Genomic DNA, 18,302 nt, shown 5'->3' with positions numbered 1-18,302 from the left:
GATGTGTGACTCTTGATATTAGAGTCATGAGTTCCAGCCCCATGTTGGGCATAGAGATTACTTAAGAAGAAAAAAAAGAAAAGAAAAATGAAACATGGGTAATTGAAACTGAAACTTTTAATTTATGGCCTTTGGGCTACATCCTCAGATCTCCCTGGCTATAGGACTATAACTTCACTCCTGTCTTGGTAAAGAGTTTCAGAAGCACTGAAATAAATTTTGTTATATAGGACAGGAAAGATTTTTGAACCAAAATAGCAAAATACTATTCTTCTTTACCACAATATCGGGTACCTTACTGAAGAGCAGAAAACTTAAGTACAAGCAAAACAGTATAGAAGAAAATAGAACTCTAATGAGTTGTTCTCAAATTTATGGAATACTTTATGTTTGTTAGTGAATTCCCATTTCTCCTTTCAAGACTAAATACTACTTGAGACAAAGCCTATGTCTTAACGTTTTAAGAATTTCAGCATAGAGGTGCTTGGGTGGCTCATTCGGTTAAGTGTCCAACTTCGGCTCAGGTCATGATCTCATGGCTCTGCTGACAGCTCAGAGCCTGGACCCTGCTTCGGATTCTGTGTCTCCCTCTCTTTCTGCCTCTCCCCTGCTCACGCTCTGTCTCTCTCTACTTCAAAAATAAACATCAAAAAACAATTTATTTTTAAGTTTCAGCGTATATTTAGTACATGTTTGCCTGATTCTGGCATTAGCATAATAGAAAATTTCTTATTCAATGTGGTCAGACCAGGACTTGATCAATAATTGAAAAAGCCAGCTATGGCATGGAATCATAGAAGAGTATACATGATTTAACATTTTATTTTACCTTAAAATATTTGAAAACGCATTCACTGCCCAATCTTTTGATGAAGGACTAAGACTTTTTGTTTTGTTTTCATAAAAGTCTGCAGATGGGAGTCGTGTGATGTTTTTGTATAAAGCACATCCATAATGTATAGTCTGGGGTTTCTGGTTGCAGTTTCTTTCAAGTGGAAAGAGAATTTAAAGATACTTGTAAAGCACTCCGCAAATAGAATCTTTCTGGTGTTTACATTTTTTCCTTAATCTTTTTCCTTAATTGTTCTGCCACACTTAGGTTAGCAGCAGTTGTTTTTTTTTTTCAGTAACTTAATTTTGAGCCTTTCAGAAGTAATCTAATTTTCCTAAAAACAATAACTTTGTTTCCACGTACACATTTCACTTTGTATTTATTATATAGTTTTATTAAGTACACATAGCACAGTTTTAGGGCAGTGGATACATCTGACTCTTGGTGACCATCCATTTCAGCTGGTGGAGTAGACACTCAGGTGTTGCCCATTAGCTACGAGTATGCAGTGAGCCACCCCATCTATTCGGACAGTTTGCAGAGGGAAGGGGAGCGTCCATGAATCAAGTGAGTTGGTTAAGGAGAAGACAGTTAAGAGACATTCTGTGCTCCACGAAACTATGCTTGCTTTTCTAATCCAGGATTAGAGGAGACTTTAAAGGTCATCGGACCTAACACAAACCTTTTACCTGAATTCCCTCTCTAGCATGGGCTATACTTTTTTCAAATCATGAATTCCTTTGGCGGTCTGGTGAATCCTACTGACACTATCTCAGAATAGTTTTGAATGCATAAAGTCAAATATGTAGGCTTATGTGCTTCTGTATTATATATTAAATAACAGGATGTAACATTAGAGGCTGTGTAACATTAGAGCTGTCTATCTTTTTTATTATTATTGAAGTATAGTTGACATACAATATATTAGTTTCAGGTGTACCACATAGTGACTTGACATTTATGTCAAATGCATTAATGTCATATGTATGCATGGCATATATTATGAAATGCTCACCTCAATAAGTGTGGTTACCATCTGTCACCATACAAAGTTATTACAATTATTACTGATCATTTTCCCTGTGCTGTGCTTTACATCCCTGTGACTTATAACTAGAAGTCTGTACTTTTTGATCCCCTTCACCTGTTGCTCATCTCCTCACCCACCTCCCTTCTGGCAGCTACTATTTTGTCTCTGTATTTGTGAATCTGTTTCAGACAGCTCTGTATCTTGACTGTGGTGATGGTTACATAAAACTACATAGGTGGATAAAATTGCACAGAACTACACACACACACACACAGAGTGAAATCTGAGTGAGCTCTGTGGATTGTACCACTGTCGATTTCTTGATTCTGATGGTATGTTATAGTTAACGCAAGATATTAAACATCAGGGAACGCTGGTGAAAAGTATATGGGACCTTCCTATGTATTTTATTTTTGTAACTTCCTGTGAGTCTCTACTCTAAAATGAGTAAGAAAAAAAAGAAAAAACAGCCAACAGTACATTGGTGAAAGCAATAGAGAAACACATTCCACATGTTTCTCTTTGTGTATTTCTTTCATGGCATTTGTTAATGTAAAATAGATTTTAGAAAAACACTTAATAAAGTCTTTGTCAGTATTTTGTTGTATACAATGGAGCAGTAGGTTAGAATACCCAAAAGGTATGAATATGTGTCAGACCAGAAAGAGGTTCCCAGTGGTCTGCTGCAGAGCTCTTTTCGCTTTTTGTTGTTCTTTTCATCAGTGACTTTCATTGAATCTGAAATAAGCAAATATATCAAGTTTCTGGTTGACTGTAAACTTGTAGGCATAATGAATACAAGACACCACAGAATCAGAGCCAGAAGAGATACTGATAACCTGAAAAATGTTGGGCTAAATCTCATAAAATGAATGTTTTAAGGGCTATATCTGGGGCACCTGGGTGGCTCAGTCGGTTGGGTGTCAGATTTCGGCTCAGGCCATGATCTTGCAGTCCTTGGGTTCGAGCTCGTCACCAGGCTCTGTACTGACAGCTCAGAGCCTGGAGCCTGCTTTGGATTCTGTGTCTCCCTCTCTCTGTCTGCCCCTTCCTGCTTGACTCTCTCTCTCTCTCAAAACAAATAAATAAACATTTAAAAAATTAGAGAAATTGGGGGCACCTGGCTGGCTCAGCTTAAGTGTCTGACTCTTGGTTTTGACTCAGGTCATGATCTCACGGTTCGTGACTTTGAGCTTCACATCAGGCTTTGTAGATGGCCCATGAACACATGATGTTGATGTTCAACATCGCTAATTATTAGAGAAATGCAAACAAAAACTATAATGAGATACTATCTTATACCTGTTAGGATGGGTACTATCAAAAAACAAATAAAAACAGAACATAACAAGTGTTGACAAGGATACAGAGGAATTGGAACCCTTGTCCACTGTTGGCAGGAATGTAATATGGTATAGCCACTATGGAAAACAGTATGGTGGTTCCTCAAAAAATTAAAAATAGAATTACCATATGATTTAGCACTTCCACTTCCAGGTATATATCCAAAAGAATCGAAGGCAAGATCTTGGAGAGATAGTTGTACAGGCAGTCATGTTCTTAGCATTATTCACAATAGCTAAAATAAGAAAACAACTCAAGTGTCCGTCCAAGATTGAATGGGTAAGCAAAAATGTGCTATATAAATACATGGGAATATTATTCAGCCTGGAAAAGGAAGAAAATTGAAATATTCTACAACATTATGCCACTTGAGGCATAATGCCACTCATGAAAAGATGCTGTATGATTCTACTTCTATGAGGACTTAGAGGTAGTCAGAATCTTAAAGACAGAAAATATAATGGTGGTTGCAAGGGATAGGGGGAAGGGAGAATGGGGAGTTATTATTTAAAGGTATACGGGGGTGCCTGGGTGGCTCAGTTGGTTAAGCGTCCTACTTCGGTTCAGGTCATGATCTCATGGTTCATGAGTTTGAACCCTGCATCAGGCTCTCTGCTGTCAGTGTAGAGCCCAGTTCAGATCCTCTGTCTCCCTCTCTCTGCCCCTCCCCTGCATGTGCTCTTGCTGTCTCTCTCAAAAAGAAATAAACATTTTAAAAAAACAATAAAGGTGTAGGGTTTCAGTTTTACAAGATGAAGATGGGTGGTTGTGATGATTATACAATGTGAATGTATTTAATGCCACTGAACTGTACATTTAAAAATGGTTAAGATGGTAAATTCTATGTGTATTTTACCGCAATAGAAGAAACAGATAAACAAGTACGTAAAGCAAATTGAACCCCTTGTGGTAAAATTTCTGCCTTATAGACCTTTTACTCAGCAAGCAGATAATAGTAAGAAGAGAAAAAAACTGCAGTTCGTTAGCTTTGGATTCCCATAGCTTGATCCAGATATTTTATGCAACACATCTATAGAGTCCTTTCTTTGTAGTTTATTTCCTTTATAAATTGCTGTGGTCTAAGTACATTAGTTCACACTGACCCCAAAGAAAATATTCCAAACAGATTTGGAAGTTACTTGGTGTATCACTTAGGATACCTTTAGCTGACTCATCTGGATTATCTCACTTTACAAGTCAGGGGAGGCAAGTGTCAGAGTTTATTGTGTTTTTTCTATTGCTCTACTTTGCCATCCTTAGGATCTGCTTCATCCAAAGGCATGGCTCCTCATGGTCATACGATGGCTTTCAACAACTAGGCTATGTGTTTCCCTGTTCACATCTGACAGAAATGAGACAGACAGCTGTAGATGAGAGTCTGTTAGGAAGGAGGAAGATCTGAATGCCACAGAAATGGCAAACTTTAGGATGAGATAGAATAATCGCAAAATGCCGTGCAAGTTATCCATAGTTTTTACCATTACTTTAATCTTGGCTTTCAAACCAACTTTTACAGGAAGCTGAAAACCAATTGAATTCTTTTGCAGTCTGGGGCACCTGGGTGGCTCAGTCAGTTAAGTGTCGGACTCTTGATCTCAGTTCAGGTCTTGATCTCAGGGTCATGAGTTCAAGCCCTGCATTGGGATCCACACTGAGCGTGGAGCCTACTTTATAAAATTTTTTTTTTCACATTTATTTATTTTTGAGACAGAGAGAGACAGAGCATGAACAGGGGAGGAGCAGAGAAGAGAGGGAGACACAGAATCTGAAACAGGCTCCAGGCTCTGAGCCATCAGCCCAGAGCCTGACGCGGGGCTCGAACTCACGGACCATGAGATCATGACCTGAGCCGAAGTCGGACGCCCAACCGACCAAGCCACCCAGGCGCCCCTGAGCCTACTTTAAAAAAAAAAAAAAAGAATTCTGTTGCAGCCTATCTGTTGAGATCACATTCATGTAATTAGATCGATGAAACCAAACCTATAGGAGAGTCCTGGACATCTACTTATGTTTATATATTGGTTTTCTCTGAATTTCCCACAGAGCTATGAAAGCAACAAGATGGCGCTTCCTGGTGTAGACTGAGAGCAACTGAACATTGTATATCTAGCGATATATTTGCCACTAAGACACATTTCCCTTCCATAGGGGGTGTATTACTTTAAAATATGAGTTTCTGGAACCAAGTTTGATTATGATCCATCTTTTACACAGAACAGGAGCTCTGAGAGCACACTTTGTCTTCTTTCTTTCTTATGCTGCAGTGAAAGAATGTCAAGGGAAACCCCCAAGGCTGAACTATACCTAAGCACACACAGTACTACTGCTCTGTCTGTCTCTTGGGAATGGTTACTAATTGCTCTATCTCCTCTTCAGATCAGTGAGGTTATAATGTCCTACATGAAAGGTTCACCCCACCTTGTGGTGCTCCAGGGTGTGGTAGGTAGGGGAGAGGTTTATAAGCTTCCCTTTGATGTTCTAATTGTCTAATTAAAAGATTTCAGTTTTTAATTTTTATTATTTCTTTTTTTAAATGCTTTATTTATTTTTGAGAGAAACAGTATGAGCAGGGAAGGGGCACAGAGGATCCAAAGCAGGCTCTGTGCTTAAAGCAGTGAGCCTTATGCGGGGCTCAAGCTGACGGAACCGTGAGATCATGACCTGAGCCGAAGTTGGATGCTCAACCAACTGAGCCATCCTGGCCTCCTAGTGTTTTCATAATGAATGATGTGGGAAGGGAAGTAAGTTGTCTGCGTGAAGCTATTTTATTTGGATGATAGGAGTATTGGTAAAGTAGAATTAGGGAAAGTGGCCAAGAAGAAATAGTGAACAGCATATTCGCAATAGCTAAAAGGTAGAAGCAACCCAAATGTTCACCAACAGATGAAAGGGTACACAAAATGCATTGTATACATACAGTGGAACATTATTTGGCCTCAAAAAAGGAGATTCTGCCACACGCTACTTGGATGAATCTACTTATGCTTAAAAAAAAAAAAGTCAAAAGGATAAATATTGTTTGATTCTTCTTAGGTGAGGCTCCTAGAGTAGCCCACAGTCATAGAGAAAAAATTGCCAAGCTAAGGGTAGAGGGAAATGGGAAGTTATTGTTTAATGGATCAGAGTTTCATGAGGAAGATGAAAAAATTCTGGAGTGGATAGTGGTGATGGTCACCCAACAATGTGAATGTACTTAACTGTACATTGTAAAAGGGTCAAAATAGTAAATTTTATGTGTATTTTACCAAAGCCTTTTTTTAAAAAAAGAAGAATCGGGCACCTGGGTGGCTCAGTCGATTAAGTCACACGACTTCAGCTCAGGTCATAATCTCATGGTTCATAGGTTCGAGCCCCGCGTCAGGCTCTGTGCTGACAGCTCAGAGCCTGGAGCCTGCTTCAGATTCTGTGTCTCCGTCTGTCTGCCCCTCTCCCACTCATGATCTGTCTGTCTCTCTCACAAAAATAAACATTAAAAGAAAGAAAGAAAGAAAGAAAGAAAGAAAGAAAGAAAGAAAGAAAGAAAGAAAAGAAAGAAGAATCAATGATTAAAAAGTAAAGATTTGACTAAAATCATTCATTTGATTTTTTCATTAAGCAAATATTGGAGCAAGTGCTGTTTGCCAGGTACTAATTTAGGTCTATGATACAATGATGCATAAATCAGATAAGGTCTTTGCTTTCATAGAGCTTATGATCTCATAAGGGAGTCAGACTATATATGGGAAAAGACAGACGAAGAAATAAATCTTATGGCTTTATGACTGTGGCAGTTTCTGTGAAGGAAATGAATAAGGTGAGATGAGAAAGTGATAGGGAATGTCACTGTATACAAGGAGTGGTGAGTGAAAGCCTCTCTGAGCTAAGAATGAGCCAGCCATGCAGAGAACAGAAGAGAGCTCTAGGCACAGGGAACAAGTAGGGTCCATGAGTACTTGATCTGTTCAGAGAACAAAGCAGCTGTCCCAAGAAAGAAGTGAGTGTTGAGAAAGGAGGGCAGAGAGGTAATGGTAGGGAGGTGACATTTATTGAGCTCCTACTGTGTGCCCAGCACTGTTTAAAGTGTCGTTTTTAAATTTATTTATTTATTTTGAGAAGTGGGAGAGGGACAAAGAGAGAGAATCCCAAGCAGGCTCTCCCTTGTCAGCAAAGAGCCTGACATGGGGCTTGAACTCAAGAATGGTGAGATCATGAGCTGCAATCAAGACTCTGATGCTTAACTAACTGAGCCATCCAGGCACCCCACCATATTGCTTTGACATCCATGTCAGGAGCTCAGAGGAGAGGTCGAAGCTGAAGTTGCACATTTGGGAATCATGAGCACTAGAAAGCATTTAAAGCCATGGAACTAGATTAAAGCCATGGACAGCTCAAGATTAGGGGAGTCCAAATCACAGGACCAAGAATAGGGAGATGAAAGAGAGATGAGAAGAGGAAGGGTGCCTGGGTGGCTCAGTCAGTTAAGCGTCCTGGGTCTTGATCTCAGGGTCGTGAGTTCAGGCCCTGTGTTGGGCTCTGCACTGGGCATGAAGCCTACTTAATTAAAAAAGAGAAAGAGAGGGAGAGATGAGAAGAGAAAATAGAGCATTGTTAACAAAAAGGCTCGGTCATTTGTGCATTTGATCATTTGTTATCTTGGGAAAAATGTGTTTGCTGGTTCAGGGCCAGAACTGCCTGATTGGAATCCAAGTCAGTTAAGAAATAACTACTATTGCTGCATTTTTTTTCTGAAAGGTCCTTTCAGGTAATCTCTGAATTTACCTGATGTCTTAGTCTGCTCAGGCTGCTGAAATAGAATACCATGGACTGGGTGGCTTAAACAGACATTTCTCACATTTCTGGAGACTAGAAGTCTGAGAACAGGGGGCCAGCATAGTCAGGTTCTTTGGCGAGTGTCCTGATTCACCCAGAAGGGGCTCCCGTTTTCTTGCCCTATTCTCACTTGGGGAAAGAGGTGGAGACTGACAGAAGGAGAGATTTCCTGTCTCCTCCTTTTATAAGTGCATTAATTGCATCACAAGGGCCCCGCCCTCATGACCTCATCTAACCCTACTTACCTCCCAAAGGCCCCACCTCCTAGTAGCATCACATTGGGGATTGAGGGTTCTAACATAGGAATTTTGGTCGGGATTGGGGGGATAGAAACCTTCAGTCCTTGGCACCTAGGTTTTAAGAATTAACAGTTCTAGCTTCTGTAAATACCTTGGCAGAAAGGGGCGGGTTGTTTTTCTTTTAATGTTTACTTATCTTTGAGAGAGGGAGAGAGAGCGCGAGCAGGAAAGGAGCAGAGAGAGGGAGAGACAGGATCTGAAGCCAGTTCTGTGCTGACAGCAGTGAGCCTGATGCCAGGCTCAAACTCACAAACCATGAGATCATGACCTGAGCCAAAGCTGGATGCTCAACCGACTGAGCCACCCAGGTGCCCCGAAAGGGGTGTGTTTATAACAGGTACCTGATTAAAAAATTCTGGCTGGCTCAGTCAGTAGAACATGCGACTCTTGATCTTAAGGTCATGAGTTGGAGCCCCACATTGGGCATGGAGATTACTTTTTAAAAAATGAAAATAAATGGTTGTTTTAAAAAAGAAACAAAAAAATGTTGTTTAAAAAAATTCAGAAAGTTATTTATGGGTTATATAGCATAACTATATATGGATTATATATAGATTTCCCTTCTGAAATCATCCTGAAGATTGCTTAATAGGTAACACATTTGATGTATTTTAGAAACTTGACAGCATGTACAGGGGTATGTGTGTGTCTGTGTTTTCACTTTGGGGAATATTTTAAACAGATATTCCTTTAGGAATACTAATGATCTTTGTCTCCTTTCCTTTGGAATCCAAACCTCCATGGGGCGCCTTGGTGGCTCAGTCACTTGGGTGGCCAACTTTGGCTTAGGTCATGATGTCGTGGTTCACGAGTTCGGGCCCCACGTTGGGCTCTGTGCCCTGGAGCCTGCTTCAGATTCTGTGTCTCCCTGTCTCTCTCCCCCTCCCCTGCTCGCACTTAGTCCCTCTCTTTCTCTCTCTCAAAAAAAAATTAAATAAATAAGCATTAAAAACAATTTTTTTAATTAAAAAAAATAGTAACCTCCTAAGCATATAAATTCTCAAATTTGGTAAAGATAGTTAATCAACTAACCACATTAAGAGAAAACACATCAGAGAAAGTCTTTCCCAGTTATTTCCCCCTCTAGAATTTTTTAAAAGTTTATTTATTTCAGTTATGTCCACACCCAATGTGGGGTTCGAACTCACAATCCTGAGGTCAAGAGCCGCATGCTCTCCCAACTGAGCCAGCCAGGCGCCCCTCTCCTCTAGAATTCTAATATGTACCTTATAACGAGCAGGTTAGATTTTTCTAAAATTTTTTAACGTTTAGTGGACTCGCCTCCTTTTGGCAGCGGTAGGGGTAAGGAGTGGAGGAGGGGTGATGTTTAAATTTGTAGATACTCATCCGGGTTCTCATGCCTTTGTACCTAGTGTGAGCTCTGCCTAGAATGCCATCTGTCATCAGATTTGTCTGTCTTTCAAGACTATGTTCAAATGTTACTGAACCAGAAAGGCATACGTGCCATACGTTTTGTTCCCCAGCATTTCAGATGTATGATAACATTGCAAATGTAGTGAAGTGAGTAGTGTGTGTTGCTCTCCTCTACTAGCTTATGAGCTGGTGAGGACAAGACCTAAATCTGTATCTTAATAATTAGAGAAGTGGATTTTGGCTTTTTAGTATTTACAGAACCCTACCCAAAACAAAAAATGTTAGTGGCGTACTGTAAGCGAATCCAAGCCTCAAAACCGCACTCCGTTCAGCTATAATTACAAGGCAGTCACCTCCTCATTGTGATTTTTCATAGTGCCAGTAAAATCATGCAGTGGTAGCTCTTCAGCAACATGAATTGTCTCTTACATATCCTAGTTTCCAGAAAACGTATTTATTATTAACGGGAGAGAAACATGGTAAGGCCAGGAGACCATCAGATTCTCAGCATTTTTATTTGCAGCTGAAGTTCTTTATTTTCAGGGCTCCAGCATGGAAGACAGTGACTTGAAATTTGGCACAAATTTCCCAAAGTGGCCATTTTCCCAGAGCACTGTTTTGTGTAGTCCGCTTCTTTGCCTGCGTGGCACCTAAGGCTGGCACCCTGTGAGCGGTGCATGGGTTTTGTGAGATGACCTCATGTATAGAACTACTAATGGGCTTGTTTGTTTTTTAAACATTCTAAGGTAAGATAAAGGACACGCAATTGTTTCTTTTTATTATTAAGTTCTCTGATTTGCCTGAAGAAGGGACATATTTTATCAAGGTTAGGATGCCATCAATTATGAGATGCATTTCAATTTCTTAAGTGTTAGGTCTTTAAAAGCTCTGGAAGTAATGTCCACTGCTCTTAAAAAACTATTTGTTGTCAAATTTCTGTCTAGCGTCCTTTACATATTTACTTCCTTGAGAAGGGGCAAAACACTACTGAATTTCCAGTAACTTTTTGTTTTTCCCTACCAGTTGCTTTTCGACTATATGATTTGGATAAAGATGACAAGATTTCCCGTGATGAGCTATTACAGGTAGGTGGGAGAGCTGCCATGCATGCGAACAACTGTTGGGGCCTCTGCCTGCTTACTCTTTTGGGCAGGAATTGTTCTTCCTTTCAGTAAGCATTTATTTGCCACCTGCTGGTGCAGAATCCTGTCCTAACTATAAGTCAGAGCCACATGACCTGGGGAAACTTGAAATGGCTCATTGAGTTCTCAAAAACAGATGTCTCTGCTATTTAAAAGCTAACTAAATGTCTTTTGGGTGCTGACCAGCAGAGCTAAACTATGCGAGATGGTCTAAGTCAGATAGTTGAGTTATTGTCACGTCAGTTTATTGACATCCAGGTAATTCTGATGACACTTGGGTAAATGCTGCTGTCTCGTCTGTCCTTGGCCTTGACATAACAGTCAAGGAGCTATTGCTGGGCCGGTGTACACTGAGCCACCTGCTTACTGTCTTTTGTTGCTTCTGAAGACAATTCCCTGTCTTTGCACTAGCAGTGACTACTAGCATTTCATCCTCTTAGCATTGCCCTCCCCTTCCCCTCCCCGCCTTCCTTAAATACACAGTTAGAGGGAAGAAAGTTCTCCTTTTCTCTTTTCTTTAATACTTACGAATCTGGAGGACCCTAGGAGGCTAACACATTCAGGAATTTCCATGAGGAGATTTCTCTATTTCTAGATACACCTAAAAAGTAAAGTGGTTTCCACTCACCCTGAAGTAAATCTGAACTCACTCAGTGTCCTGAGAAGTCTTCTAAGCTGAAGATTACTCAGGCCAAATTAAGGACCAACCCAAGGTATTTCTATATTTCTATGTCTGAGCACAAAATTCAAAACAGTCTGCAGGTCAATGTTAACGTTCTTCATTTTGAGTTGGGGATATCGTTCTTCAATGAGAAGAGTTTATTTAAAATTGCTATATATGGGCTTCTGAGTTCTGAGGAGAAAAGGCAGAGGCAGTTGCTCTATAGTTGAATGTTTTCATCCTGTGGCCCAGATCTGGCTGCCAGAAAGATTTTTTGGAGTGGTGGGTTGATTTATTTTCTATTACTAGGATTTTAAAAAAGCCAGAGGCAGGGAGTGGGGAGATCATATGACCAGAATGCCAGTCAGTGCCACCAGAGTGTTCCTCAGGGCCAAACTGACTTGAGGACAAATGTGTTCATGAGCTGTCGAGATGACAGAGAACTAGTTTTACTAGTTTTACCGGTTTTAGCAGGAAGAGGATATGAACATGTTACCAAAGTAAGAAGAAAACAAATTTCATCTTCCTGGACACTTCCATGTCCAAAATATTTGGTGATATGCAATTCTTAACTATTCATTCAGTGGATATTTAAAAGTTTGTGGTGAGTTTCTCCTAGGGGAAGACTGAGTGGTTGTTTTCTAGTATGATTTTTATAAAAAGTCCTGGTTGAACTCTTGGAGATGACAGATATGTTCATTATCTTGATCGTGGTGATGGTTTTATGTGTGTCTACATATGTCAAAACTTAACAGATTGCACATTTTAAATATGTATAGTTTATTGTATACCAACTATACTGCAATAAAGATAGTTGCTCTACTCATTTTATGAGGCTAGCATAACTTTGATGTGAAAACCTTATAAAGACTGCATAAGAAAATTACAGGGATACCTGAGTGGCTCAGTCAGTTGAGTATCTGACTCTCGATTTCAGCTCAGGTCATGATCTCATGGTTCAGGAGTTGGAGCCCCGTGTCAGGCTCTGTGCTGACAGGGCGCAGCCTGCTTGGGATTCTCTTGTTCTCTGTCTCTCTCTGCCCTTCCCTCCCTCTCTCTCGCTGTCTCTCTCTCAAAATAAATAAACAAACTTTAAAAAAAGAAAAGAAAATTACAGCACAATCCCTTTCATTCACATAGATGTAAAAATCCTAAACAAAATATTGGCAGATTAAATCCAGCAGTGTATAAAAAGGATATTGGATTCTGGCCAAGGTGGGTCTATATCAGGAATTCAAAGTTAGTTTAAAATTAGAGGGGCGCCTGGGTGGTGCAGTCGGTTAAGCGTCCTACTTCAGCCAGGTCACGATCTCGCGGTCCGTGAGTTCGAGCCCCGCGTCAGGCTCTGGGCTGATGGCTCAGAGCCTGGAGCCTGTTTCCGATTCTGTGTCTCCCTCTCTCTCTGCCCCTCCCCCGTTCATGCTCTGTCTCTCTCTGTCCCAAAATAAATAAAAAATGTTGAAAAAAAAATTTTTAATTAGAAAATTAAAAGGGGTGCCTGCGTGTCTCAGTCTGTTAAACATCTGACTTTGGCTCAAGTCATTATCTCTCAGTTTGTGAGTTCGGGCCCCACATTGGGCTCTGTGCTGAGAGATCAGAGCCTGGAGCCTGCTTCAGATTCTGTGTCTCCCTCTCTCTCTGCCCCTCCCCTGCTCACTCTCTGTCTGTTTTTCTCTCTCTTTCAAAAATAAACATTAAAAACATTTTTTTAATTAGAAAATTAATATACTTTGCCATATTAACAGATTAAAGAAGAAAAATCGGTCTTTTCCACAGAATAAAAGCATTTGACAAAATTCATCATCCATTCATGATTTTTTTTAATTTTTTTTTTTTTTTTATTTATTTATTTTTGAGAGGGAGAGAGACAGAGCGTGAGCCAGGGAGGGGCAAAGAGAAAGGGAGACACAGAATCTGAAGCAGTCTCCAGGCTTAAGCTGTCAGCACAGAGCCCAACATGGAGCTCAAACTTATGAACTGTGAGATCATGGCCTAAGCTGAAGTCGGACAGTTAACCAACTGAGCCACCCAGGCACCCCTAAATCCTTTTTTTTTATTTTAAAATTTATTTATTTATTTTGAAAGAGAGAGAGCACGCACACATGGGAGGGAGGGAGGGAGGGAGGGAGAGGGGGGTGGGGAATTCCAAGCAGGCTCCATGTTGTCAGCACAGAGCCCATTGCGGGGCTCGATCTCACAAACCGTGAGATCATGACCTGAGCCCAAAATCAAGAGTCAGACACTTAACTGACTGAGATACCCAGGCATCCCCCCCCTTTTTTTTTTTTTTTAATTTTAGAGAGAGAGAGCGCAAGCAGGGGAGAGGGGCAGAGGGAGAGAGAAAGAATCCCAAGCTGGCTCCACCCTCAGTGCAGAGCCCAGTGCAGGACTCGACCCCACAACCCTGGGGTCAAGACCCGATCCTAAATCAAGAGTTGAAATGGAGAGTCAGATGCTCAACTGACTGAGCCAGCCAGGCACCCTCATTCATGATTTTTTAAGAAGTCATGGAAAGTGCTCGTTTTGGCAGCACATATACTAAAATTGGAATGATACAGAGAAGATTAATTAGCACGGCCCCTGCAAGGATGACATGCAAATTTATGAACCTTTACATATTAAATTGAAAAAAAAAGACATAAAAACAGATAGAAGGGAGCTTTCTTACACTGATGAAAGGAATATACAACAAACCTTAGCAGATATTAACCAAGTGGGAATAATGAAAGCCCTGTTTGCTAATGAACTTCCAACTACAGCCCTCAGTGCCACTGTGGATAGCTGACTGGGCACAGAGGCCTGGATGACTACATGGGCCACTGGTCGCTGGGACCTGGATCAAGCCACTTCTAGACCCTCTTGTCCTCTTGAACACATTGTATGAGTGATTCCTCAGACAACACCACTCCTATCCCCACAGAGCACACATGCTCAATGCAGTTCTCTAATTCTAAAAATAAAACACCTCAGGAATAATTGGATGCAGATCTGAAGAAGGTGCTATTTGAGGATGAATTTGTCTAGTCAGCCACAGACGATCGGGGAAGATGGCAAATGACTTGTCCATTTATTATTTTTGCCAGGATTGCCTCTTTCTATTAATCCTTCAATATGTACCCCAATTTGGGGTACAATTTGTACCCCAAACGTACACCTTCCAATTTTCAAGAATCAGTTTGTGAAAAGAAATAACCAGTGTTGATGCAAATCCATATTTCAGCTCTTTTTTTCTTTTCAGAAAATCCTGTAATTTACTTTTAAAAGTCTGTGTCATGAGATTGGATAAGGATGTAAGAGGTGGGGGAAAGGAAGGCTTGTGAACAGCTGGGCTGGAAGGCCTTTCTTTCTTGTGGAAAAGCTCAACTCTTATCTCTGAAGACAGAGGTGGCTGACTACAGTAATGTGAGGCATCACAAAAGCACCCTGTCCCTCGTTTCATATCACTACGGTTGCTTATTGTGCTTAAAGTAGCAATTTCCAGAGTATATTTATGCCCTAAAGAATTGAGGGGAGGGGGGTTCTTGGTTATGTGTGAAACAAATTTGGTGAAACAGTGTTCAAATTCTCTTTACTATAGCCCTTTAAATATTTTTGTTATTTTTCTCAAAAGAAGGGTTTAGTATTTAAGCCTTCAAGTGTCTTTATGTTTCTTGGTTATACTTGAGAAATAGCTGGTTTAATATAATCCGCTGCTTCAAAGAAGACTACTGCATTCATGTGGGGTTCCTAGAAAGCTCCACCAAACTGACTTAAACCAATAAGGAACTAGTTTGCCTCATGCAATAAGAAATCTTGGGATAGATTATCTGGGTTGGTGCTGTACCTGAGTGACATCCAGGAATCAGGCTTCTGTATTCTTGCTCTGGCATGCATAGCACATACGACTTTCACCTCATAGTCGCAAGATGGATGCTACGCCACCAAAGCATCATGTTTATATTCCAGACAGGAAGAACGGGAAGAGCAGAATGCAAACGACTCTCCCCCAGTGAAACTTTGCCTTCCTTTCCAGTGACCTTGCCAAAGAGTTCTGCTCACATCTTTATCTAGAATGGCCTAGATGAGAAGACAAGGGTTTCAGCTTTCTGGCCGTTATATTTAAGGACATCAAAGGAAAAGAGGGTGGGAGTGAATTTTCCTTTAATCTTATAAAAGAGTTCCCCTGACCCCCAAGTCTCCTGTAATTCCTGGCTTTTGGTCTTGCAGGTGCTACGTATGATGGTCGGAGTAAATATCTCAGATGAGCAGCTGGGCAGCATTGCAGACAGGACCATCCAGGAGGCTGATCAGGATGGGGACAGCGCCATCTCTTTTACAGAGTTTGTTAAGGTCAGTCAGTCACCTCTTGGTTTGAAAATGTTGAAAAGCTTTAAAATTGTTGTACAAGAGGGAGGGAGAAAAACATTCAGATAAGAACTTGGGACAGTATCTCCTCTTTTGACCTGCATAACTGTAATTGGGTTTTGTTTTGTTTTGTTTTTTCCAGGTTTTGGAGAAGGTGGACGTAGAACAGAAAATGAGCATCCGATTTCTTCACTAAAGGACTGAGACCAAACTGTTCTTGCTTTTGAGTATTTAAGAACTGGAACTTGAGAGTCCTCCTCACCACCAGCCCCACCTCCACCCCATCATTCCGCCTTCTCCCAAAGTACTACTGCTGTTGCATGAGAACCCCAAATACGGTCTGTCAACACAAACCTGCCTTTGGTGTATAAACAGGGCATTACAGAATGGTACACCCGTCTATTTCTGTTCAGTATCATTCGCCAGTTATCTCCATTTCTAAATACCATCTCCCCTGGTTTGCTGCTGAATGCCACATGTCCATCCAGTCTGAGAAAATGAGAGAGGGACTCCTGCCAAGAACCAACCAGCAAAGCTCTTTCACTGGATGTAGATGAAACCGTGCTGCCTTCCCTCCAGCCAGGCTTTGGCATGCTCCTTCATCTTTTTTTTATATCTTTTTTCATCCCTCGCTTTCTACTTCTCTCTCACCCAACAGATCATTCACTTTGTCTTTCAATCTCTCTGCTTTTCTTTAAGCTTCAGTCCCTCTGTTCTACTTGGCACCCTAAGCTATGCCTGTTAAATGTATTTCTCACTTGGCAGGATAGTGCAGTGGTCTGGCAGTTTTTGTCTATCATCATTCTTAAATGGGTCTCTGGGATGTTGCCTCTCCAGGAGGTTTTCCATAACCAACATTTCTCTCAGAAAAATGATCATCTCCGGTCCCCTGCACTCTGCTCTGTCATCAAAGGGCCGTTGGTTGGGGATGTTCTTCTTGAAAGGTAGTGGCCTTGGTGAGAGGTGTAGAGCCAAGTGTGCTAGGTGGCTTGCCCAGGTCGCTCTACCTCTGGCCTCTGATTATCAATATACACACCTACGTGGCTACTCATGTTAGTACAGTGTTGACTCTTCAGAAAATAGCCATATGCCTGCAGGTTTATTTAGTTTGGGGGCATCATCACCACCAGAATGGCTGCTCTGCCAATATGCTTGAGGCCTTTCTCATGGCTTTTTGAACAAGGAGCCTGGGCATTCTAAAAGCCTGGTATGTCCCCACTTCTGCAGCATGGTTTATGCCTCAGTGTTATGTGCCCTGGAATGTTTTTCATTTCACATTTCCAAACTGGAAGATTAGTGTAATGGAAGTGCCTAATTCATCCCAGTCCAAGAGATTTAAAGGTTATCTTCAGTGTCTTGATGTTTTGCACAAAATTCTCTCTGAATTTTACCATTGGCAAATATTAATGCTGGAAGCCATAGTCGGCTCCTAAAAGAGGTCCAAAGCACTGAATGTATTATTATTAGCTACCTGGTTACGTTGACTTCCTAGCTCCTCTTGTAAACCACTAATATCTTGGAAACAAGGAGTCTGGCACCAGTGGCATGACCTGAAGTGGCATTACAGGCTTTTGCATGAGCCAGAGCAACTTCTCTGCCTATCCAGCTTGGTATCGTCCTGTCTGAATCAGGCTGTTGTCATCCTAACATCTGTTTATGAGTCTTTATGTCTATATATCTGCCCTTGGCCGATTTTCTCTGACTCATTGATTGCTTGCTTGCTTGCTTGCTTGCTTGTTTCCTTGCTTTGGAAGGCTATCCAAGAAGGGAATTGCTTAAAAACAGAAATGCTGCAAAGGGATTGGGAAGGGTGGGAAACAGGAGTGGCCAGGCTGGATGACTCAAGTATAAATGACTGAGAAATTCTTAATGAAGTATCGGTCTAACTTTGTGATCAAGTGATGTATTATAGGAAATGTATAAAAGGGAAGAATTTTCTGACACTGGTCTGTTAGAGAGGTACTTCAGAGGCTCCTTGACTTGCATATTTAAAGTTCCTAAGTTTATGGCTTTTTCCTCCTTTTGGCTGTATAGCAAACTGTTTGAATCCACAGTTGTGCCTTACTGTTCCATTAAAATTGTATTCTTCGATCCATCAATAAATACTTGTGGTTAAAACAAAATAACTTGATTTTGTCCATGTGTTTCTAAGAATTTTATAGAACTCAGTCCCCTTCTTCAAGTATGAAATCCCAAACCGTGTTTCCTTTATTCAGGTTTACATCTGTACTATCAAATGCATGTTTGCTCTACTGCTGCCTGGACATAGGATGTGGGGACATTCGCATCCTCGGGGTGTGTACTCTGTGTCTCTGGGCACAGCTTTGTTACTTCAGTCACTTTCCATTCACTCCAGGTAGGATTCCACTTCTGTTCTTGACTCCCTGGCTTTTTAAATATAGAAAAGACCTCTAAAAGTAGGCTGTGTGTTTATTGCATGATATTAAGTTGTCCACCCCCTCATGCC

The 18,302-nt window shown here is 41.0% G+C and overlaps 1 protein-coding gene and 1 non-coding gene across 2 annotated transcripts in view; both read left to right on the top strand.

The window, feature by feature from the left end:
• The window catches only part of CHP1 (calcineurin like EF-hand protein 1), a 45,747-nt gene extending 27,786 nt beyond the window's left edge, over nucleotides 1-17,961 (top strand). The window contains exons 5-7 of the mRNA XM_015064912.3: nucleotides 10,712-10,773; nucleotides 15,698-15,820; nucleotides 15,978-17,961. Of these exons, the coding sequence (XP_014920398.1) occupies nucleotides 10,712-10,773; nucleotides 15,698-15,820; nucleotides 15,978-16,031 (239 nt within the window). The 3' untranslated portion in view covers nucleotides 16,032-17,961. The remainder of the gene's footprint in view (nucleotides 1-10,711; nucleotides 10,774-15,697; nucleotides 15,821-15,977) is intronic.
• Nucleotides 14,006-14,114, top strand: LOC113602148 (U6 spliceosomal RNA). Its single transcript, XR_003423510.1, has one exon. It is a non-coding gene; the product is annotated as a U6 spliceosomal RNA (small nuclear RNA).
• Nucleotides 17,962-18,302: the final 341 nt, after the last annotated feature.

The sequence above is a fragment of the Acinonyx jubatus genome, chromosome B3 (assembly GCF_027475565.1).
Source record: "Acinonyx jubatus isolate Ajub_Pintada_27869175 chromosome B3, VMU_Ajub_asm_v1.0, whole genome shotgun sequence".
In the NCBI taxonomy this organism is placed as follows: Eukaryota; Metazoa; Chordata; class Mammalia; order Carnivora; family Felidae; genus Acinonyx; species Acinonyx jubatus.
The sequence above is the reverse complement of the archived record's forward strand: the minus strand, read 5'-3'. Positions and strand labels throughout refer to the sequence as shown.